General features: G+C 53.0%; 2 protein-coding genes across 2 annotated transcripts; one reads left to right on the top strand and one right to left on the bottom strand.

Annotated features, from left to right (window-relative positions):
- Window positions 1-607: 607 nt before the first annotated feature.
- F5Z01DRAFT_689818 (uncharacterized protein) lies at window positions 608-23,774 on the top strand (the record flags this gene model as incomplete). Its single annotated transcript, XM_046266096.1, has 1 exon — window positions 608-23,774. One exon carries the CDS (start codon window positions 608-610, stop codon window positions 23,552-23,554), a length of 22,947 nt encoding a protein of 7,648 aa, XP_046122401.1. The 3' UTR covers window positions 23,555-23,774.
- On the bottom strand, window positions 23,590-24,435 carry F5Z01DRAFT_198408 (uncharacterized protein). Its single transcript, XM_046258072.1, has 3 exons — window positions 24,196-24,435; window positions 24,031-24,128; window positions 23,590-23,976 (listed from the first exon to the last, which is right to left on the bottom strand). Exons 1-3 carry the CDS (start codon window positions 24,287-24,289, stop codon window positions 23,926-23,928), a joined length of 243 nt encoding a protein of 80 aa, XP_046122400.1. The 5' UTR covers window positions 24,290-24,435; the 3' UTR covers window positions 23,590-23,925.
- Between the last annotated feature and the right edge of the window lies 1 nt (window position 24,436).

The following is a 24,436-nucleotide window of genomic DNA, read 5'->3' as shown; positions in this document are numbered from 1 at the left end:
TGTTTCCTGACTTGGACGCCACCCTGTCTAGCAGGCTGAGGGCTCATGTACATGTACCGAGAAAGAAGGAATTAATACCGCGAAGCGAAGGGCACCGTTCATGGAAAGACATTTCAGCCGCCCCTCATTTCTGCATTCGTTCCGGAAGCCTTGCTTTTATCCCCAGAGACGCCCAAATAGGACATTTCACGGACGAGACCGCCAGCTGCGAGCCCGCCAGGGGTAGGCCATCTGCAGGCATGATGAGATATTGACAAAACATGAGCGCCATGGAGGATCGGAAAATATTTTCTAGGCCAGCCACCTGCGTCGTGACAACACACCACGATCGCTCATCTGGTTTGTTGGCCAAGCGAGGTTTGAACTGGGGCACCGAGAGCTTCCCTAGGGGGTCTTCAGCACTGCGCTCTTTGCCCATTGGAAATTGACAGAAAGACTATCTATCTCATCCATACGCTGATGCTTTCCACATTGGTTTAACTGGGACCTGGGCTTTTACCATTGCCAGCCAGAGCTAGACGTTCACTCACGTTCAGTCTCCAGATATCTAATCTCGCATCATCTGTCTCATTTCTGCAGACAGGTTCCCAGCATATTGGAACTCAGAATGGCCTCCAACAGTCGCCGAACAGATGTCTCCCAGGTGTCTGGGTTGAAAGAACTGGAGTCATGCGTGTTTCCTGCGTTCGACGTCGGCGAGAACAATCGCCCAAACTACCTTGCAATCAAAAGCAATCTCGCCAACACTGGACTACAAAGCCATCCTGACGTCAATGCTGCTCTTTGCACCGCCTGGGGCGTCTTGATCAGTTGTTTTACAGGCCTCGACACGGTCTGCTTTGGATACAACAATCAAATATCTGAAAACAATGTCGATCCATCTGGCCTCCCCCTTTCGGAGAGACAAGTCCTACAGCTCCACGTGGGCGGCGATCAACAGGTGCATAGGGTCTTTTCTGAGTGTAACCCAACGACAGTATCGTCGACAAGCATCACCGACAAGCTCAACACTGCGCTTGTGCTTCGACGTTTCAAGTTGGAATCTCACGCAACCAGGCACGACGACGACACAGACTCGGCTCTTGACCCCAATCCCTTCCCTGAATTCAAGATCATCATCACCGTGGACCCCCTGAAACTCACGACGGAGCTCTCCTGGGTTGGATCTTTCATGACCATTGATCAGGCGCGCAATATCAACAGCACTTTTGAGAAGTTGTTCTCTGAGCTGAGTGCCGCGTCAGGCGATGACACTCTCTCGCGTCTCGACTGCTTCAGTCAGCCTAACCTGCAACAAGTTCTAGCATGGAACAGCAGCCCATTGAGTAACGTCCAGAAGTGCATTCATCATGTCATCTCCGAACAAGCGATCTCGAGGCCTGATGCCGAGGCCATATGTGCTTGGGACGGCACCTTGTCCTACCGCGAACTATCAACTCTATCGGATCGTCTCGCATTATCACTGCAGGCTGCCGGTGTGGCGCTGGAGTCGTTCGTGCCGATCTGCTTCGACAAGTCTAAATGGACTGTCGTTGCCATGCTCGCAGTGCTCAAGTCTGGAGGTATCTTTGTGCCGCTTGACCCCACGCACCCTGTCCCCCGACTGCAGGCACTGGCACACAAAGTCGGGGGCCAAACACTGTTGTGTTCGAGACATCATCTGGAGAAGCTGGCGACAGTTGCTCCTACACTGATACCAGTGGATGACCAGCTTTTCTCTGAATTGGGAGACCATGTTTCGGGAGAGCACAATGACAGCACCGTGTCCTACACGAACGGCGCGTACATGATTTTCACGAGCGGAACCACTGGCGAGCCCAAGGGAGCTCTGATCCAGCATGGCGCCCTCTTGTCCAGTGCCATGGCACACGGGCCTGCCATGATGATGGACCACAACACACGATCATTGCAGTTCGCGGCTTCTACTTTCGATGTGAGCATCACCGAGATCCTTTCATGCCTCATACTTGGCGGATGCGTTTGCATCCCAAGTGAAGAGGCGCGCTTGAACGCCATTGAAGAGGCAATTACCCAACTCCAAGCGAATTGGGCACTTCTTACCCCGACCTTTGTTAAATTCATCAACCCTGACAATGTGCCATCACTGAAGACGCTGGTCACGGGAGGTGAGGCAATGACGCAGGCCATCATCCGCTCATGGTCACACATCAACCTTATCAACTGCTATGGCCCTGCTGAGACGTCCGTTGTATCACACGTCCACCGGGGCATGCGTGAAGGCAAGAACCCCCTGAACATTGGCCATCAGGTGGGAATTCATTGCTGGATCGTGGACAGATATAATCACAACCGATTGATGCCTGTGGGTGCTGTCGGTGAGTTGGTTATAGAAAGTCATACGCTGGCACGGGAATACTACAAGGAGCCCGAGAAGACTGCGGATGCCTTTATCTTGGATCCAGAATGGGCCAAAGGTCTGCCTGCGGTGCCCAAGCCGCGTCGGATGTACAAGACGGGTGACCTTGTGAAGTACAACCATGATGGGACATTCCATATTGCTGGTCGCAAGGACACCCAGATCAAGTTCCATGGTCAGCGCATTGAACTGGGCGAGATTGAGCATCACCTCAACGTGAGCCCCAGCATCAAGCATGGCATGATCGTGTTGCCTCAAGAGGGATTTTGCAAAGACAGGCTCCTGGCAATAGTGCAGCTGAGTGACGCACTGAACCAGGACCTTGTACCCAAAGGTCGCCCATATCAGCTCATCGAAGGCGAGATTGAGGAGTCTGCCAGGGACAAGGTTGACGAGGCAAAGCAACTCCTCATCGAACGACTACCGCCTTACATGATCCCCTCCATGTGGCTCCCAGTTGAGTTTATTCCCCGTCTGCAATCAGGTAAGCTCGACCGCAAGCAGACTGCGCAATGGGTCAACAACATGAGCGAAGCGCTCTACCGCCAGCTGAATCCGGATGTTACCACACGTGGCGCCCTGGACGACATGACCTTTGCGAGCGACTCTGAAAAGGAGCTCCATAGAATATGGAGTCATGTTTTGAACCTTAAAGCAGAGCAACTCGGCCTAAAGCAATCCTTCCTCAGTGTCGGAGGCGATTCCATCTCCGCCATGCAGGTCATGAGCGAGTGCAGAAAGGTCGGCATCAGCCTCACCGTGCGCCATATCATCGCGTCCAAGTCAATAGCCGAACTGGCTTCGCATATCAAGGATATTGAGACACCAATGCTTCATAGGGAGGTGCTCGAGCAAGCCTTTGACCTATCTCCCATCCAGAAACTATATTTCTCACGGCCTAACTTCGACCAAGGCCATTATAACCAGAGTTTCCTACTTCGCACCAGTCGACGCATCCTGACGTCTGAGCTGCGCGCAGCCATCGAAATCGTCATTCAAAGACATTCCATGCTGCGCGCACGATTCAATAGAGACGGCGCAGGCAGCTGGCAACAGCGTATCACCAACGACGTAGCGTCATCCTACCGTCTGCGGACATTCACACTTGCATCACGGGATGATGTTGACGCTTCGCTGGTCGAAAGTCAAACATGTCTTGATGCAGAAAATGGGCCATTGTTTGCTGCAGACCTGATGGACGTCAACGGCGACGACGAGTTGCTTTTCGTCGTGGCACACCACCTTGTCATTGATCTCGTCTCATGGAGGGTCATTCTTCAGGAACTGGAAGAGATCCTTACCCATCCTGGATCAGTCTCGACTACTGAGAGACCCTTGCATTTCCAAGTCTGGTGCAAGTTACAGTCAGACCATGCATCTTCGTTAACACCTGCGCAGGTACTCCCCGTGCAGGGGATACCTGATGGGAATGCTGAGTATTGGGGCATGGTAGATGAGCCCAATGTGTACGGACAAATGACCCGAGAGGCATTTGAGATTGACCAGTCCTTGACCTCACTACTCTTGTCAAAGTGCCACGAGGCTCTTGGAACAGAGGTACCCGATGTCCTACTGGCAGCCATGATCTTTTCATTCGGACAGACATTCACGGACCGGCCCGTGCCGGCCATCTTTACGGAAGGCCACGGAAGAGAAGTGTGGGATTCGTCCATTGACTTGTCTGATGTAGTCGGGTGGTTCACCACAATTTATCCCGTCTTTGCCGGCTCGAGCCCTCACACAAGCCTTGTAGACGCAGCAAAGGCAGTCAAAGATGGACGCCGCAAAGTGCCATCAAGCGGAAGGCCCTACTTCGCGAGCCGATGGCTCACCAAAGACGGCTGCGATGTCTTCTCACGGCACTGGCCGTTGGAGATCACCTTCAATTACTTGGGACAGTACCAGCAGCTGGAACGCGAAGGCGCCCTCTTCACGCCTGCGAAAGACATTGCTGGAGAGGTGCGAGGTGCGACTGAGGGTGCTGATGTAGGGCCTCAAACATCATGCATCTCCCTCTTTGAGGTATCGGCTGTTATCCTCAAGGGATGCCTACGATTCTCATTTGTCTTCAACCAGAACATGAAGCACCAGGACAGCATCAGACGCTGGATCTCAACTTGTCAGCACAAACTCAGTGACATGATCCAAGAACTAAGCGAAAGGCCGCGGGAAGCCACACTGAGTGACTTTCCGTTACTCGACCTGACATACAACCGCCTGGATGTCTTGGTACATGAGAAACTCCACGTAGCAGGCATCACAGCATTGGACGAGGTGGAAGATGCCTACCCGTGCTCCCCAATGCAGTCGGGTCTCCTGGTTAGCACTGCGAGAAATGGCGCCTTTTACGCTGCTTACACCCTGCACGAAGTGAAGAACAGGGACAATTCGCCAGTGGATGTCCACAAACTCGCGGCTGCTTGGTCTCATCTGGTGCAGTACCACCCCATTTTGCGAACGGTGTTCATTGAGAGTGTCAGCCAGCAAGACTCTTTGTACGATCAGGTTGTTCTCAGGCAGACTAAAGCAGCGGCCTTACAGTCAAAAGCCGATTCGGAAAAGGAGGCCAAAGTCTTGTTGGGCTCCCCTCCTCAGCACCAAAGCGACACTGACCGACCTTTGCATCGCTTTGAGATCTGCCAGACAAGGGACGGCAGGGTCTTTTGCAGGTTGGATATCAGCCACATCATCATGGACGGGACATCCATGTCTATCATCTTCCGAGACCTTTCCAAAGCGTACGATGGAAAGCTCCGAGCTAGGGAACCGCCTCTCTACCGAAATTACATCGCGTACTTGGCGACTCAACCAAAGGAGGCCGGTTTAGCTTACTGGGCCAACTACCTGTCGGGCATTGAGCCCTGCCACTTCCCGGTGCTCGACGATGCCATCATCGCACCGTCGAAGGAGCTGAGATATGTGAGAGTGAAGTTTGACAAACCAACGGAGCTCCAGGAACTATGCGACAAAATGGGTGTCACCATTGTCAACGCCATCTACGCCGCGTGGGCACTGACACTTCGCCTGTACACTGCTTCGGAAGAAGTGTGCTTTGGCTACCTCACATCATCCCGAGACCTACCGATCGATGGAATCCGCGACGTTGTTGGGCCCGTCATTAACATGGTCGCCTGCCGCTTGAACATACACGCCGCTTCAAATCTCGCGGAGGTCATGACCACCGTACAGAGGGACTATCTAGATAGTCTTGCATTCCGTCACATCTCTCTCTCCGAGGTGCAGCATGCGTTGAAGCTCTCCAACACGCCCCTGTTCAACACAGCCTTGTCTTACCGCAAGCTCCCCCGTGCCGACGAGAATCCAGCAAATATTACGTTTCAAGAATGTCGACCAACATACGACCCAGATGAGTATAATGTTTCCATTAACATCGAAGCCGACGAGAAGGAAATGGCTGTCGATCTCATGTACTGGACAGACACACTTTCAGATGGTCAAGCACAGAATGTAGCGAGTACTTTCACCCAGGTGCTCACCAACATTCTGCGGAACTGCACAACACCACTGAGCCAGCTCGACCACCTCGGTCATTGGCATCGTGAACAACTTGGTGTCTGGAACCAGTCAATGCCTGCACCCATTGAGCGCAGTCTTCACGAGATTGTACATCAACAAACCCTGCGTCGTCCAAATGCTCCAGCTGTCGCTTCTTGGGATCTGGACCTCACGTACGCAGAGCTTGATGATGTCTCCACCAGATTGGCCCTACATATCGCATCTCTAGGGGTGCAGCCAGAGACCTTCGTTCTCCTCTGTTTCGACAAGTCGGCACTCGCTATTGTCGCCATGATGGCGGTGTTGAAAGCCGGTGGAGTTTGTGTTCCCCTGGATCCGGCCCACCCAGATGCTGCGATCCAGCTTCGTGCCGAGGACACGAGAGCACCGTTGGCTTTGGTGTCTCCTTCCCAGGCGCAAAGGTTCAAGAGCCTCGTGGGACAAACCGTGGCTCTTGAGAACGACTTGCTTCAATGTCTCAGCAAATCCGAAGACGTGGCGCTGCCTCATGTCGAACCCTCCAATGCCTGCTTCGTCATATATACTTCGGGCAGCACAGGCCGACCAAAAGGCGTGATCCTGGAGCATCGCGGCATAGCCACCAATGCTGCATACAGCGGGCCATTGCTTGGCTACGAGGAGGACTCGCGCGTCTTGCAGTTCGCTTCATATACCTTTGACAACAGCCTCGCAGAGATATTCACCACCTTGACTCGAGGAGGCTGCGTTTGTGTGCCTTCAGATCATGAGCGACTCAATGACCTGACCGGGGTTATCAACAGGTTACAGGTCACATTTGCTGACATCACCCCCACAGTAGCTTGCTTCCTTCAACCCAGCGAAGTGCCCACGCTGCAAACTTTGGCGCTGGGGGGAGAAGCTGTCACTGCAAAGTGTGTCGAAATTTGGAGGGACTTTGTGAGACTGACGTGTTGCTATGGCCCATCAGAGTGCTCAGTCAACTCAACGTACTCTGGTGACATCGCAACGCCGGGCAAAGCCACCAACATTGGTCGTGCAGTAGGATGCGTTGTCTGGGTTGTTGATGCGGACGACCACAACTGCCTGCTACCTGCCGGTTGCACAGGAGAACTCTTGATTGATGGCCCGATTGTGTCCCGTGGATATCTGAATCTCCCCGAGAAGACAGAGCAGAACTTCATCAGCCCTCCGTCATGGTCACAGGGAGTTTTCAACTGTACCGACACCAACAGGCGCCTATACAAGACGGGTGACCTGGTGCGCTATGATTCAGATGGCACGCTCATGTATCTTGGGCGCAAAGACAACCAAGTGAAACTCAACGGACAGCGCATTGAACTCGGCGAGATTGAAGCCAACATTGAGCAGCTACTCCCGGCGGGAACCCAGACAGCAGTGGAACTCGTTGTTCTAGAAGGCAAAAAGTCTCTGGCGTGCTTTCTTTGTGCCGAAGCAGATGGACACGTGCCCAGTTGTGAAGACGAGAGCAACATTCTGTCTGTCAACGAGAGGTTCAGAGCACAAGCCAAGGACCTGGAGATCAAACTGTCACAGAAACTCCCGAGCTACATGGTGCCTTCAATGTGGCTCCCCGTGTCACAAATGCCTCTCACAGCATCTGGCAAATTGAACCGCCGCGGCCTGCGTTCGCAAGCCTCGGAGGTGTCTGCGACACTGATAAGCTCATACAAACTGGCTACAAGGAGCGGCCGTGCCCCCGCCAGCGAGTTTGAAATCAAGTTGGCTGAGCTCTGGGCCAAGGTCTTGGCAATCGAAGCTTCATCCATAGGAGTGGAGGACAATTTCTTCAAGCTTGGAGGAGACTCGCTTGGCGCTATGCGCCTGGTGACCCTTGCTAGGAAGCATGATATCAGTCTGACAGTCGGAAGCATCTTCCAGAAAGCCACCTTGTTCCAGATGGCGGAGACAGCCCGGCGAGTGTCTATGTCTCCAGCGTCCGTTATTCATCCGTTCAGTCTCGCGCCAAGGGGCACGTCGGTCGACGCGCTCAAACAGGATCTGTCGGCGATAGCGATGATCCAGCCGGAACAGATCACAGACGTCTATCCATGTACACCAATCCAGGAAGGCTTGATGGCTCTCTCAAACAGGGAGCCCGGTGCTTACGTTGCCCAGCTTGTCTACCGTTTGCCAGAAAACCTGGACGCTGATAGATTCATGAGAGCTTGGAATGCTACTGCAAAGGCTGAGCCATCGTTACGAACACGCATAGTCCATACAGAGGCGAATGGATTTCTCCAAGTTGTTGTCGACGAGGCAATCCACTGGCAGTCCATCGCTAGCCTTGCTTGCCTAGGAGAGTCCGACCGCCGGTTGCCTCAACACAACGGCGCTGCGCTGGCTAGCTACGCCTTGGTCGGCTCGGACCCACGCACCCCCTATTTTGTCTGGACTATTCATCACGCTTTGTATGATGGCTGGTGCTTACCCATCATTCTCGACAAGGTTCGCAGATGTTACGAAGCCCCAGCAACTCTCACTCAGCTGAGCGGGCCTTCATACACCAGATTCATTCAGTATGTCACTGGACTCAACCAAAAAGAGACTGATCAGTTTTGGAAATCTCAGCTATCGGACATCTCAACCCAGCATTTCCCAAGATTGCCAAGTCCGGATTATCAACCGAGCGCAAGTAGCCTCATTGTCCACACCACTCCACTAGGGAAACAAGGTGGATCTGAATTCACTATCCCAACGAGGATCCGCGCGGCTTGGGCGATGACCATCGCGGCGTATTCAGGGGCAGGCGATGTCGTGTTCTGGGAAACCATGACGGGCCGCGACGCACCCGTGGTTGGCATTGAAGATATGATTGGAGCGACTTTGACGACCGTGCCTACAAGAATAATGGTCGATCTCTCGTTAACGGTGGAGGAGTTCCTCTCCAAAACACAAGGCAAGTCAGCTGCTACTATGCCTCATCAGTATGCAGGGATCCAGCGCATCAAGCATCTCAACGACGACGCAGCTATAGCGTGCGAGGCACAGAATTTGATTGCCTTCAATCACGGCAAACGTGGCTCGCAGGACTCATTCTGGGACGAGAAAACGAACGAGATGGCTGGTACCAACTTCTACACGTATCCTCTCATGCTCTCCTGCCACATTGCGGAGACGGACCTCGAGACAGTGGTTCACTTTGATGTCAACGTGATTCCTGAATGGCAGATGCACCGCATAATGGATCACTTTGGCTTCATGCTGGAATCCTTGAACTCCTCAGAGCTTTGCGATGGGACTTTGGGCAAGATTGGACTTTTGAGCGTCCACGATATGGAGACCCTTCGCGACTGGAATCGCACACTGCCAGCCCGCATCGAAGATACGGTGCACGCCTTGATCAAACGACAAGGAGATAAACATGGTCCAGAGAAGCTTGCAATCTGCGCATGGGATGGCGATCTTACCCACGGGGTTATGCAGACACTTGCCGCCCGTCTAGCTTCACAGCTGCGTGAGCTTGGTGTGTCTCCGGGGACAATAGTCCCGTTCTGCCTGGAAAAGTCATTCCTAGTCCCCGTCTCCATGCTGGCTGTTCTTCAATGCGGTGCAGCGTTCGTCCCTCTGGACCCTTCTCACCCGGATACTCGCATCAATGGCATTTTGGAAGATGTGGATGCAGGGGTTATTTTATGTTCTCCAGCTCACAGGGAGAGGTTTGCTCGACTCGATCGGCAGCCTCTGGTTGTGTCTCGAGAATTTCTGGAGGGCCTCACTCGTGTTGAACAACATGCGGATGTGTCCGTCTCAGCTACGAGCACTGCCTATATCATCTTCACATCAGGCACAACAGGCAAACCCAAAGGTACTATTGTGAGTCACGGGGCATTTTGCACTGGTGCACTGGCTCATGGGTCAGCCATGGGTATGGACGAGTCTTCGCGCGTCCTGCAATTTGCGTCGCATACTTTCGATGCAAGTATCATGGAGATTCTCACAACCTTAATACACGGCGGAACCGTCTGTGTGCCGAGCGAGGACGAACGACTGAACGATCTTACCGGAGCCATCAATCGTATGGGGGTGAACTGGACGCTGTTGACACCTTCAGTCGCCCAACTCATGATGCCGTCGCAGGTACCCCAGCTCAAGACCTTGGTCCTTGGAGGAGAGGCAATGACTGCCGCTCACATCAACACCTGGGCCTCAGCCAATGTGCGTCTGATGAATGCATACGGCCCGAGCGAGACGGCTGTCGTAGCCACAGTGAACCCAGAAGTTACATTGGCATCGGGCCCGTCGAATATTGGCCACGCGGTGGGTGGCCTTTGTTGGGTTGTTGATCCAGCAGACCACAACCTACTGGTTCCCATAGGGGCTACCGGTGAGCTCGTGGTAGAAGGCCTAATTGTGGCTGAAGGTTATCTCAACAACACTCGCAAGACCGAAGAAGCCTTCATCACGAATCCCACCTGGTGCGACCAATTCCCTGCCAACGACAGGAAGGCGGATCGCAGGATGTACAAGACCGGTGACTTGGTCAAGCTCGCGCAAGACGGCACAATCGTTTTCCAAGGCCGCAAGGACAATCAAGTCAAGATCAACGGACAAAGGCTTGAACTCTCCGAAGTGGAACATCATCTCGGCACGGACGTTGCAGTTCAATATGGGCTGGCGATACTCCCGGCTTCGGGGCGCTGCCAGAAGCGGCTCACTGCTGTCATGACGCTCAAGTCGGTCGCAGACGCCAAGTCCAATACCTCTAGCAACGATATTCGGCTCGCTGAGAAGGCCACGACAGCCTCATTTCTCTCGGGAATACGCGAACGGGTTGCTAGTCACCTCGCTGCTTACATGGTTCCCTCGAGATGGATTGTTATCGATCATTTCCCTCTCCAATCCTCCGGCAAGCTTGACCGTCGTCGTGTCATTGACTGGGTTGAAGCTCTGGACGACCATGTCTATCAAGGAATCTTGGACATTGAAGAGAATGCGGCCGGTCTTGACAGAGAGCCCACAGACCTCGAGAACAAGCTCAGGGCTGCCTGGGCCAGAGTTCTTAATCTCGATGTTCTCAAGGTCCCCTTCAACCAGTCTTTCCTCCATTTGGGCGGCGACTCTATCTCCTCAATGCAGCTAATGAGTGTTTGCGGGGCATCCAATATTGCGCTCACAGTCGCGAATATCATGCAAAGCAATTCCGTTGTTGATCTTGCCACGCGTGCAACAACTGTCCAGGAAGTCGTGTTTGAGTTCGAAAAGGAAGAGGAAGACTTCGCGTTGTCGCCTATTCAGAAGGTTTATTTTGATTGCATGGGTGTTGAGTCTACACACTTCAACCAGAGCATCATTGTCACCACCTCTCAACCGGTCTCTGCGGATCAATTGTCAGCTGCATTAGAGACACTGGTTCAGAACCACAGCATGCTCCGAGCCCGGTTTTCAATGAAAGACGGTGTCTGGTCACAAAGAATTACGCCCGAGGTAAGCGGATCATTCAAGGTTTCCTCACACGCGCTTGTTCTTACGGAGCATCTTCATGGACTCACGGAGCAAAGTCAAAAGTCACTGGACATTCAAGCAGGACCTCTTGTTGCTGCCGGTCTATTTGAAATGGCAGACTCTGACGCCCGGCTTCTGTTCATTGCTGCGCATCACTTGGTTGTCGACGTTGTCTCATGGCAAATCATACTCGACGACCTCGAACAATTACTTTCAACTGATCGACCTCAACTTGTCCGATCACTGCCTTTCCAGACCTGGAACAACCTGCAGTTACAGGAAGCGCAGAGCATGAGCCCGGAACAAGTCTTTCACAGTATCCCGGTACCACCTCGCAACATCTCTTACTGGGGCGTGGAAGGTGTCAGAAACTCCCACCAAGACGCAGTCATTGAGAAAGTCGAGATTGACACACAGCACTCTCTCCTCCTCCTTGGCGCATGCCATGAGGCCCTGAAGACCGAAGTCGTTGATGTGATGTTGGCTTCCCTGCTGCTTTCCTTTGCGCAGACGTTCAAAGACCGTCAACATGCTCCCTCGATCTACAATGAAGGGCACGGCAGAGAACCGTGGAATGACAAGCTTGATGTATCACGCACGGTCGGATGGTTCACAACGCTCTGTCCTGTTTATCTGCCAGAATACCTGCCTGCAGATGCTGACATTGTGGACGTTGTGAAGTGGATTAAAGACTTCCGCCGGAAGACGCCAGGCAAAGGGCAGCCTTTTTTCGCTCACAGCATCTTGTCTGACAAAGAACAAGGTGCATTTGCTCAGTGGCCCCTGGAAATTGCTTTCAACTACCTGGGGCAAATTCACCAGGGCCACCGAGCAGACTCCATCTTCAAGACCTTGGAAGGGGGGATGATGGACGCCATCAACTCTCAAACAGACATTGGCGGCGAAGTGCCACGTCTGGCCTTGATTGAGATCACAGCATCTGTTACTTCCGGCACCCTCTCATTTGAGTTCTCCTTCAATCGTCGAATGCGCAGACAAGACAGAATTCGCACCTGGATCGCCAATTTTGGAGAGACCTTACAGCAAGCCGCGGAGACTCTGTGCAGAGCAGAGCCTGATCCGACAATGTCAGACTTCCCTCTGCTTCCTTTGGCTTTCAATGGGATTGAACTCATAAAGTCGAGGCTTTCGCAAGTGGGGGTTGCTTCGCTGGAAGACGTCGAGGATGCCTACCCGTGTTCCCCAGTGCAAGAAGGCATTCTAATCACACAGCTCAAGAACCCAGAGCACTACGCCTATTCCATTACATTCGAAGTCAAAAACACTTATCCTGGCCAGTCTATTGATGTGCAGCGTCTCACGAACGCTTGGCAAAAGGTTGTCGAGCGGCATTCGACGCTTCGAACCGTCTTCGTGGGCAGTCTCACCCAGGACGAAGGCATGCATCAAGTCGTATTGAGACATTGGCCCGCGAACGTCGCTTCATATCACTGTACCGACATGGAAACATTCCAACAATTGAGGTCACAGCATGCTCTTGGCCTGACCCAAAACCAGCCTCCGCATCGACTGAGAATATGCCAGATGCCAGGGGAAAAGGTCATCTGCGTCTTGGAGATGAGCCATGCTATTTGCGACGGGACTTCTATGCCGATCCTATTCCGCGATTTGGCCCTTGCCTACGACGAGAACCTGCCTCTGACTCGATTGTCCGTCTACAGAGACTACATCTCTTACTCGCAAGGTGTATTGCGTGAAGAGGCTGCGGCTTACTGGAAGCAGTATTTGGGGGGTATAGAACCCTGCCATTTCCCAACAAGCAAAGAGGCCCAGCCGCGAAGTCGGGCTCTCCGATCTTACAATCAAAAGCTATCGTGCGCCAGCAAGCTGAGCGACTTCTGCAACGAGTCTGGCATCACTCTGTCCAACATCCTGCAACTCGCCTGGGCACTTGTTCTACAGGCCTACACTGGTCTTGACAATGTTTGCTTCGGTTATCTAGTATCTGGAAGAGAAATACCCGTTGAAAGAATTGGCGATTCAATTGGCGTGTTTATCAACATGCTGGTGTTCAGGGTACATCTCGATCCAGCTGCTGCCCTTGGCGACATCATGCAAGCTGTTCAGAGAGATCTTCTCCAGTCGATGCAGCATAAAGAGGCGTCCCTTGCCGACATGCAGCACAGCATCGCAAATGGGCCTTTGTTCAACACTGCCTACTCATTCCAGCGGAGATCCGTTTCAAAAGACATGGCCGCCGGGTCTCTCTCGTTCGATGTTCGTGATGCCGCAGACCCGAGCGAGTACGACATCACTGTCAACGTCGAAGTATGGGACTCGGACACCGAGCTTCAGCTTTGCTACTGGTCTGACAAAATATCGGATAATCAAATCAGTAATGTGGCTTCCACATTTGACCAGATTCTAACCTCTATGGTTTCCTCGAGCCGAGATACGAAGATTGGCACGCTTGACATCACCAGCGTCCAATGCGTACAGCAAATACAGACATGGAATCACAAAGAACCAGAGTACACAGACCGCTGCATCCACCATGTATTCGAAGAGAATGCTCAAACACAGCCCGAGAATACACCAGCAGTCGACGCTTGGGACGCTACCTTCACCTACCAAGAATTGGATCGCATCTCGACCCGTCTCGCGGCATATCTAGTGTCCCAAGGTGTCGTGCCGAGTACCTATGTCCCTCTGTGCTTTGAGAAATCGGCTTGGACTGTGGTAGCCATGCTTGCTGTGCTCAAAGCCGGTGGCGCATTTGTCCCCCTTGATCCAGCTCACCCGGCTGAGCGCACGAGCTTTCTCGTGCGTAGTATCGAGGGCCGTTTCGTTCTCTGCTCCGAGTCTTTGGCCCCAAAGCTCGAGCATCTGGGCGTGCCTGTTCACCATGTCAGCTCAGAAAGCATCTCACAGCTGCCTGACCATCTTTCGCGGTCGTCGGGCCATGAACAGCGCGCAGGTCCCATGGATCCAGCCTATATCATCTTCACATCCGGTACCACGGGGCTCCCTAAAGGCACAATTATCGAGCATGGGGCCTTTACAACTGGTGGTATAGCTCATGCAAAGGCGATCCAGATGACTTCTACCAGCAGGGTATTGCAGTTCGCCTCCCACACGTTTGATGCCAGCATCATGGAGATCCTGACTACCCTATTGGTGGGTGGTTGCATATGCATTCCCAACGACCAAGATCGCTTGAACGACCTGAGCGCTGTCATCGAAAAATTCAAGGTCAATTGGACACTTTTGACTCCTTCCGTTGCCAATGTTCTACGACCGGGCACCGTTCCGTCCCTCAAAACTCTCGTCACAGGTGGTGAGGCGATGTCGCAAGATCACATTACCAAATGGGGCAGCACTGCCACGTTGGTGAATGCTTATGGTCCGAGTGAAACTTCAGTGATTGCAACAACAAGCACCAAGGTCGATGAGAATGGGAACGTCCTCAATTTGGACCCGGCAACGATCGGGTATGCTGTTGGCAGCCGCTGTTGGGTAGTGGACGCGCGCAACTATCACCGTCTCATGCCGCTTGGCAGCATTGGAGAGCTCATTGTCGAAGGCTCAATCGTTGCCAAAGGGTATTTGAATAACGAAACCAAGTCGCGAGACGCATTCATAGACCACCCGACATGGAGGAAGAATCTTCAGCTTTCTGGGCATCGACACGACCGCATGTACAGGACCGGAGACCTTGTTGCCTACAATTGTGACGGTTCATTCCGATACATCGCCCGCAAAGACACTCAGATCAAGCTCAACGGGCAACGTATCGAGTTGGGTGAAATTGAGCATCACGTCAAGGTCAATTTACCTGCCAGCTCACAGTCCACTGTGGAACTGGTCGTTCCTCAGAGCACAATATCTACAAAGGCTCTTGCGGTCTTTTTCACTCATGACGGTGAAGCAGACAGCAGGGACTTATTGTTGCCAATGTCACCTTCACTAATACCGATCTGTCAGTCGTTGAAAGCAGCCCTTGCGAAGGCTCTGCCTTCGTACATGGTGCCGACAATCTACATCCCTGTCACAAAGATGCCATGGACCTCAGCAGGCAAGCTCGATCGACAAAGTCTCAAGTCTCTAGTGGGATCTATCCCAACTCAAGCTCTTGGACTGTACAAGCTGGCGGGCATTAAACAAGCCTCAAAGCCATTGACGGTTGCCCAACAAAAACTGCGCAATGCGTGGCAAAAGGTCCTGCAGATGGATGCTGATGCCATCAATCGAGAAGATAACTTCTTCAAATTGGGTGGAGACTCTGTTGGCGCTATGAAGCTTGTCGCAGCAGCCAAGATGGAGGACGTTGTTCTTACTGTCATGAATGTTTTCAAGCACCCGACCCTGTCTGACATGGCGGACTTCTGCTTGGAGCCTACAAAATCCATCACAGACAGAGTGCCACGAATGGCTTTACTCGGGGATGACCAAAACCGGCCAGCACTCCTCTCTGAGCTGGCACAGCGTTGCGGAGTGCCCGAAGCCCGGATTCAAGATGTTTACCCATGCAGTTCTCTCCAAGAAGGTCTCATGACCTCTTCGCTTCAGCAGCCTGGGGCTTACGTTGCCGAGAACGTTTTCCAATTACCAATTGGAGTCGATCTTGATCGGTTCAAACTTGCTGTGCAAAAGACAACCAACCACGTGGAGATCCTAAGGTCCCGTATCGTCTTTTCCAATAACTCGACTTCCTACCAAGTCGTCCTTGAACCTTATGACATTGAGTGGAGGATCTACGACAATGTTCACCATGCCACCGGGGCGAGTGCTACTGTGCCAGGTACTAATGGCGGTCAATTAGCTCTTTACGCCATCGCATGTGAGCCTGAGACTTCCGACGTTTACTTCGTATGGACAGTTCACCATGCGCTCTACGATGCGTGGAGCATGCCCGCGATTCTGGACCTCATCTCGCAGTTTTACCACAATGCTAGCGATCTTGAGCATTCGAGCGAAAGGCCACCTTTTGTCAACTTTATCAAGTATCTGTCCGATATTGACACGTGCGCCTCGGATGCATATTGGACAGCCAAGCTCGCCGGCGCCTCTCCTTCGCACTTCCCAGTCGTCTCCAGTCTGACAACCGAAAATGGAGGTCAGAGCTCGCAGTTCCAGCACGTCGTTCCCTATGACATGAATGGCGTGAAGCTCGACGTCACCCTGTCCACGGTTGTACGGGCAGCATGGGCATTGGTGCTGGGTTCCCAGACTGGATCAGACGACGTCGTCTTTGGCGAGACGCTCTCCGGTCGCGATATCGCCCTCCAAGAGGTCGGCGACATTCTAGGTCCCACCTTGACCACTATACCACAACGTATCAGCCTCGACAGTGGTCTCACCGTAAGGCAGCTTCTGAGATCGGTGCACCAGAAGTCGATAGAGGTGATACCATACCAGCATGCCGGGTTGCGGAACATCAAGCGTCTCGATGAGACAACGGCAATCGCTTGCGACTTTGCCAATCTCCTCGTGATTCAGGTTGAAGAGCCACAGCAGACATCGGGAGACCAACTAATGGCCTTGGAGGAGGTCCAAGGTGATGGACAGAAGAGCTTCTTCACCTACCCCCTGGTTGTGGAGTGTTACCTCGGGACTCACGAGCTACGACTGACAACACACCACAACGAGGACGTCCTATCCCCCTGGCAGGTGCAACGCATCTCACATCAATTCGGCGCTTTGCTACAGCAGTTACTCAGCGAACCAGAGGATTCGACTAGGAAACTCCAGGATCTCGACTTCTGTGGGCAAGAAGATGTGAAGATAATCAAAGAGTGGAACAAGCCATTGCCACTGAGCGTTGAAGAAAGCATTGCTACTCTGTTCAGGAATGTCGCGGCCGCACAACCTCACTCAACAGCCATCGACGCCTGGGATGGACTACTTTCCTACGAGGAGCTCAATCGTCATGCCTCAAACTTGGCCAGAATTTTGGTTCAAAAAGGCGTCAAGGCTGAGGTACTTGTTCCCTGTTGCATGGACAAGTCCCTGTGGTCGTCCGTGGGCATGCTGGCAGTCATCCTCGCCGGCGGCGCAATTGTCCCTTTGGATCCGATGCATCCTCCAGCGCGCCATGCGGAAATTGTCAAAGACTGCGAGGCCGCGGTAGTGCTTTGCTCTCCAGCACACAAAAGTCGCTTCTCGAACATTGTGGAACAATTGGTCATCGTTGACGACACCTTGTTCACAAAAATGTCGACCCAGAGTCAGCCCATGAACGACACCTTGCGTCTGGCTTCTAGTCGAGACGCTGCTTTTGTCATTTACACTTCTGGAAGCACCGGAAAGCCAAAAGGCGTTGTGATCGATCACCGGTCTTTCTGCACAAGTTCCAAGGCCTACATGAGGCGAATGCGAATTACACCAGCATCGCGTGTCTTCCACTTCACTTCGTACGCTTTCGACATTGCCATGGGTGAAACCTTTGGCGCTCTGATCATGGGTGCATGCCTCTGCGTCCCCAGCGAAGAGATGCGGACAAGTGATCTCCCAGGGGCTATGAATTCGCTGAGAGCGGATTGGGCATTCTTGACGCCCTCTGTCGCGAACATCCAGGACCCTTCGCAATTCACCACGCTGAAGACGCTTGTATGCGGCGGCGAAGCTTTGACGCCCGAGACAATCGACAAATGGGCAGATAAGGTTGAGCTAATGAATGGGTACGGTCCCGCTGAATGTACTGTCTTCTGTGTGGCCAACGCACATGTTTCTCAGGAGAGAGATCACACTCAGATTGGACAGTATATGGAAGGTGGGCGTACGTGGGTCGTGGACCCGATGGATCACAATCATTTGGTACCTGTTGGATGTGTTGGAGAGCTACTGATTGACGGCCCAATCGTTAGTCGAGGGTATCTCAACCAGGAGGCCAAGACAGCAGAGGCGTTTGTCATGAGCCCGGCATGGGCTTCGCTTTTCACCCAAGACGACATGCGTCTATACAAGACCGGTGACTTGGTCAAGTACCGATCAGACGGGACTTTGAGTTTTGTCGGTCGCAAAGACCATCAAGTCAAACTTCACGGCCAGAGGATGGAGCTTGGAGAGATTGAGGCCCATCTCGAAACCGATTCACGCATTCGACACGCCCTGGTCGCACTGCCAAAATTCGGTATATGCAAGGGCCGCCTGGTCGCTGTCGTCTCTCTTCGCGACGTCGTCTCAGAAGAATCTTCGATCGGCACCATGGACCTTGTGCAGCTCTCTGCACCACAGGTACAGAGGGCGAGGTCTAAAGTGCTGGCTATCCAGGAAAAGATCTCAGGGGCTCTCCCGTCGTACATGGTTCCGACTGAGTGGCTCGTGGTGGAGTCGCTGCCGCTATTAGTGTCTGGCAAGTTGGATAGACACGGCGTGCAGACATGGTTGACTTCGATGGACATGAAGACTTATTTGACCGCTCTCAGTAAGGACGCGGAGGGAATATCTTCACGCCCTGCAACACCAGAGGAGAACCTCTTGCGACGATTTGTCGCGCTCACGCTCAATCTTGTGGAGGAGGACACGCCGTTGGATCGATCGTTCATCGGTCTAGGCGGTGATTCCATCACGGCAATGCAAATCATGACACGATGTCGGGACAGTGGTCTTCGGTTGACACTGCAAGACATTATCAGGAGCAAGTCGTTGAGGGCTCTAGCGGGGACCTCCCACCTCAAGGGGGATACCGACTTCAGGCAACAGACAGAATTCCATGAGAGCCTTGACAAACCGTTCCCTCTGTCACCTATCCAGCGACTGTTCTTCGACAACAGTTTAGACAAATCTCAAGGCGATCGCTTCAATCAAAGTCAGCTCCTCCGAGTGACGGAGACTATTGATAGCCAAGTATTCAAGACGGCCGTCTACACTCTCGTAGAGAGACACTCCATGCTCCGCGCAAGGTTCAACAAGGACAGAGACGAGAACTGGTCACAAATAATCTCTGGCGATGTCGACGCCTCTCACAGGGCACGGGTGCACCACATCACCCAGGACTCTAACATGAGTCTCCTAATTGCCCAAAGTCAAACCTCGATCAGCATCAACGGACCCCTCTTCATCGCTGACCTTTTCGAGAAACCGGACAACGACCAGGTAATCTCGCTCGTTGGCCACCACCTTGCCGTGGATGTTGTTTCTTGGAACATTATTTTGAGTGATCTCGAGAGGCTGTTGAGCCAGTCGCACAGTTCCCTGACGAACACGAAGCCAATGCCATTCCAGTCGTGGAACGCAGCTCAGATCGCACACTCTGAAGAGGTTGAGGCTCAGAGCAAGCCAATGCTCCCCTTCGACTTACAGCCTGTCGATTTGAGCTTCTGGGGTATGGACCATAGCCTGAATCTATACGGACACACCAACGAGGTTTCCTTTGTCGCCTCCAGCGAAGCTATCTCCGCCATTACCTCCGGCGAGATGCAGTCGCCTCTTGGAACAGATTCATTGGATGTGCTTATATCGGCATTGTTGCAATCCTTTGCTTTGACATTCCCTGAGCGCAACTTGCCCACTGTGTTCAACGAAGGACATGGCAGGGAACCTTGGAACGACTCCCTCGACATCTCCCAGACCGTCGGATGGTTCACAGTCCTCAATCCAGTGCAAATCTCGCTTGACCACCCCGAAGACACAGTCGACATCCTTCGCAGGGTCAAGGATACGAGGCGGAACGTACCGAACAACGGCCGTCCTTACTTTGCCCATCGCTATTTGACAGAGTCGGGCCGGGAGTACTATCAAAAACACCAGCCAATGGAGGTGATTGTCAATTTTCTCGGCCGTGTTCATAAAGGTCGCCAGGAAGCGGTTTCCTTGTTGGAATCGTACGAGTATGAGAAAACCAAGGAGGAGGCTGAGATGATTTCTGACGTCGCCCCTGACACACATCGTTTGGCCTTATTTGAGATATCCATCTCGCAACAGGAAGACGGCGTCCACTTCAACTTCCTGTACAACAAGCACATGCACCATCAAGACCGCATCGCAACGTGGATTTCAAAGTGCCGCAAGGCCCTGCTAGATACGGCAGACCAGCTTGTGATTGCCCCGAGGACTCTGACCCTCAGCGATCTCCCACTGTTGCCTTTGAACTACGAGGACCTGCACAAGCTCGACACCAATGTCTTACCAGCTGCCAATCTAACGGGCCTTGAAGAGGTGGATGACATATTCCCATGTTCGCCGATGCAGACGGGCATGCTCCTGGGTCAGGTGCAGGATCCAGGACGCTACCTATTCCACACAGTCCTGGAAGTCACGAACAGCAAAGGTATTGTCGATGCTCAGAGGCTCTCGTCAGCCTGTGCGCAGGTCATAGCGCGCCACCCATCTCTCAGGACTGTATTTGTCAATAGTGTCTATCGTGGTGGCACATTCGACCAGGTAATCCTGCGGCCACAAGCGCCCAGGATTGAGGTCATCAAGTGCAAGGAGATCCAGGTGATGGCCAAGCTCAACTCCAGATCCCTGGAAAAGACAAACACTGGGCTCGGTCCAAGATTGCCGTATCAGATCACGATTTGCAGCACACCGCAAGGCAGGGTGTTCATGAAGTTGGAGATGAACCATGCGATCACCGATGGCGCCTCAACTGCCCTCATCATGCAGGACATTGGCAAAGCATACGCTGGTACCTTGCCATCTTCTGAAGCGGCAAATTACAAGAGATACATCGAACACATCTCCAAGTTGAACCTCGACAACAGCCTGAGCTTTTGGATCACCTATCTTTCAGGGGCGTCGACAACCAACTTCCCGCTACTGAATCAACACCGTGCCCTCGACCGCAACCTGAATTCGGTCGCTGTCGACTTCAGTCGTTACTCCCAGCTCAGCTCATTGGGTACAGAAAGTGGCGTGACGCTACCGAGCATCATCCTGGCTGCATGGGGCCTTATCCTTCGCAGCTACACAAATTCGGAAGACGTGTGCTTCGGGTATCTGGCATCAGGTCGCGATGCACCCATCGAGGGCATCGATGAGATTGTTGGCCCCCTGATCAACATGCTTGTTTTCCGTTTCCAGATTGTGCCTGGTATGCTTCTCAAGAGCCTTTTCCACGACGCCCAGGAAGACTACCTTGCGAGTTTGCCGCACCAGCATGTGTCTTTGGCCCACGTTAATCACGCCCTCGGTCGCAAGAACACGCAATTGTTCAACACTGCGGTATCTATCCAGAGTTCAGGGCCGTCCTCAAGCTCCGATGATGAACCCTTGGTCTGCGAATCGGTTGAGGCGCACGATCCAAGTGAATTCGCGGTTACTGTCAATGTGAACACCACTCGAGGCGATGAGGGCATTTTGCTTCGATACTGGACCGATGTCCTTTCTGAAAATGATGGCGAAACTCTAGCGTCCACTTTCGCCGCCCTCCTAGATGACTTTGTGGACCATTGCGATGAGGCTTTATCACACTTGCGTCTGTTTGAAGGAACAGTGCTGGCCACGCAAACTCCACGCACGCCAAACACAGTGAAATCATGGTCAAGCCAAGAGAAGGACCAGAGCCCTCACGCTGCGACGACGAGTATACCCACGAGCGAGTCGTCGTTCACCACAAACCCCATGAACAACTCCATGCACAAGAAGCTCGAGTCCTCATCGCAGGTACGAGCCCTGCTGGCAGACAAGCTCATGTGGGTGTGGACAGAAACCCTGGGACTGGAAGCTTCGGCAATCCTGTCTGACAGCAGCTTCTTCGAGCTCGGCGGTGACTCCATTATTGCAATGTCCATGGTCGCCAACGCCAGGGAGACAACCCTGCCTATCAGTGTGGCAGATATCTTCAAGCACCCAACATTTAGCGAAATGCTCGATCATGTGGTGGCCAACTGCGCTGCAGAGTATGCGACATCGTCCAGCGACGGTGAAACCTGCTTCTCCAAGAAGGACTCTGTACAGAGCAGAGCGGAGCAGTACGAACCCTTCTGCCTGCTCCCATGCGACGATGTCGAGGCCTTCATCAAAGAAACCATCTGCCCTGCAACACGGGTATCCCGAGCTAGCATTACCGACGTCCTCCCCGCAACAGACTTTCAGGCTCAATCCATCGCAGGTCACCAACTGGACTCGCGATGGATGCTCAACCACTTCTACCTTGACGGAGACGGGCCACTTGACATTGAACTCCTGCGCGAGAGTATCATGAACGTGGTGGCAACATTTGACATTCTTCGCACCGTATTCGTCCAGCAGCACGGGTGCACGTGGCAGGTTGTCCTGCGCCACGTCTCGCCAGAGGTGAAGGTCCACGACGTCGCTGATATCGACGACTTCACCTCAGAGCTGGAGGCCAAACACCAAGCAACGGTCCCCGACGTCGCAAAACCTGTCATTCGCCTCACCGTGGCGCGTCACACGTCAACTAGTCGCCACAGGATGTTCCTCCGAATCTCTCACGCACAGTACGATGGCGTTTGCTTCCCGGCCATCTTGGACGCGTTGAAGGCTTCGTATGAAGGAATGCCAATCGTACCTTCACCTTCGTACGCACACTATGTGCATGGCGCCCTGGGAAGAATCACGAACGAGCATTACAGCTACTGGACCAAGCTACTCAAGGGGTCAAAAATGTCAGCTGTGGTACCCCGGGAGCGGTCCTCGCTCAAGGCTTTTGCGACTAGGGTGTTGAGACGGACTGCGAACGTTCAGTCTCTCGCATCCCTCAACATCACAACCGCCACTATCATCAAAGCAGCATGGGCCGTGACCATGGCGAGAATAACAGGGACAGCTGACATTGTGTTTGGCCACCTCATCAGTGGCCGTAACGTCGACAATGTCCAAGAAATCCAGGGCATTGTCGGCCCTTGTTTGAACATGGTCCCCGTGCGGGTCGAGATCGGTCCTTCAGACACGGCGATGCAACTATTGCTGAAGATCCAGAATCAGCAAGTCGAGAACATGCCATTCGAGTCCCTCGGATTCCGTGAGACTATTGAAAAATGCACAGAGTGGGAGAACACTGCTGGCCTCGGAGGGTTTGCAACCATGGTGCAGCATCAGAGCATGTCTCAAACGCGTCGTCTCTCAATCGGAGGTAGTGAGTATGATGTTGGCGCTCTGGCGTCCCAGCAAGATACAACCGACTTCAGTGTCGTCACGACGCCTCTAGGGGATGACCGAGTCGAAGTTTGTCTGATTTGTGCAGATGATGGCGCCCTCAGCGAAGAGTTGTCCAGCACGACTTTCGAGATCCTTTGCGAAGAGATTGAGGGCATGGCGCGAGACCCCAACCGGATGGTGAAGGTCTGATAGGTTTGTGGTATTTTAGATTTTCATTTTTCTTATATGTTAGCTCAATGGTTATTCATTTGTTCTTCTCACATGCATGTGCTTCAGACGCACCCCATTCAGTGTATGCCGCTTTCACTTCCAAAGACCCTTCTACGGTCAAAAGGCGAGACCGAGTACCTCGCCTTCGCTGCAGCTGCAGGTCCCAGCGCTTTGGTGAAGCCTAGATCGGGACAAGGCTAAGGAAGGCCGATGTGGAAAGGCTGGTAAGAGGGAACGATTCATATCCCGACAAGGCGATCGAAAACTGCAGCTTGTATTCCCGCTAACGATATGAACCATGTATGTATTCAACGATAAACAAAAAGCGCGCGCGCATGCTCCAACTCTGCTTAACAAGGGCAAGGGAAAACACAGCAGTTGATAGGAATAGGGCAGGGAATCTACCGCGCGGTTAGTGGATGCGACGCGTCCAGCTGACTGAAAGAGGGACGTACAATGAAGCAAAAGCGGCCACGGCACCAGCCACCACAATCCTCGCCGCCACGGAGGTTCATCTCGGGCTCATCCGTGTGAGGGTGAGCTTGTTGGGGGTCTGCCATAGTACACAATGTCAATCCAGGGGGTTCACAGTCGTTGCAAAGGCGGCAGTTGGGACTGACCCATAGCTTGCTGCGAGCTTGGCTGCGTCATCTGGATAGGCTCCTGAGCCTGGGGGTTGGCAGCCTCGAGCTGGCGATCGGTGGTGGGTGCCATGATATCTGTTTCTGTGGGATGAATGAAGCAATCAATGTGACAGCGCAAGGTCAGCAGATGAGGAACAGAAAAGAATAATGTTGCGCCTGAACTGTGAGATTTGATGATGTCGACTGAGGGTGAGCACGGGAATCAATCAAGCTGAAA

The sequence above is a fragment of the Emericellopsis atlantica genome (genome assembly GCF_019669845.1).
Source record: "Emericellopsis atlantica unplaced genomic scaffold F5Z01scaffold_2, whole genome shotgun sequence".
NCBI classification, from domain to species: domain Eukaryota; kingdom Fungi; phylum Ascomycota; class Sordariomycetes; order Hypocreales; family Bionectriaceae; genus Emericellopsis; species Emericellopsis atlantica.
This window is presented reverse-complemented; position numbering and strand designations above follow the sequence as displayed.

What these genes read in the sequence shown, in the direction of transcription:
- F5Z01DRAFT_198408 (XM_046258072.1), bottom strand. Translation starts at nt 24,289, where the DNA reads ATGGCACCCACCACCGATCGCCAGCTCGAGGCTGCCAACCCCCAGGCT. An exon ending in AAGCTCGCAGCAAGCTATGG is followed by an intron (nt 24,129 to 24,195) that starts GTCAGTCCCAAC and finishes GTACTATGGCAG; the next exon opens with ACCCCCAACAAGCTCACCCT. An exon ending in GTGGCCGCTTTTGCTTCATT is followed by an intron (nt 23,977 to 24,030) that starts GTACGTCCCTCT and finishes ACCGCGCGGTAG; the next exon opens with ATTCCCTGCCCTATTCCTAT.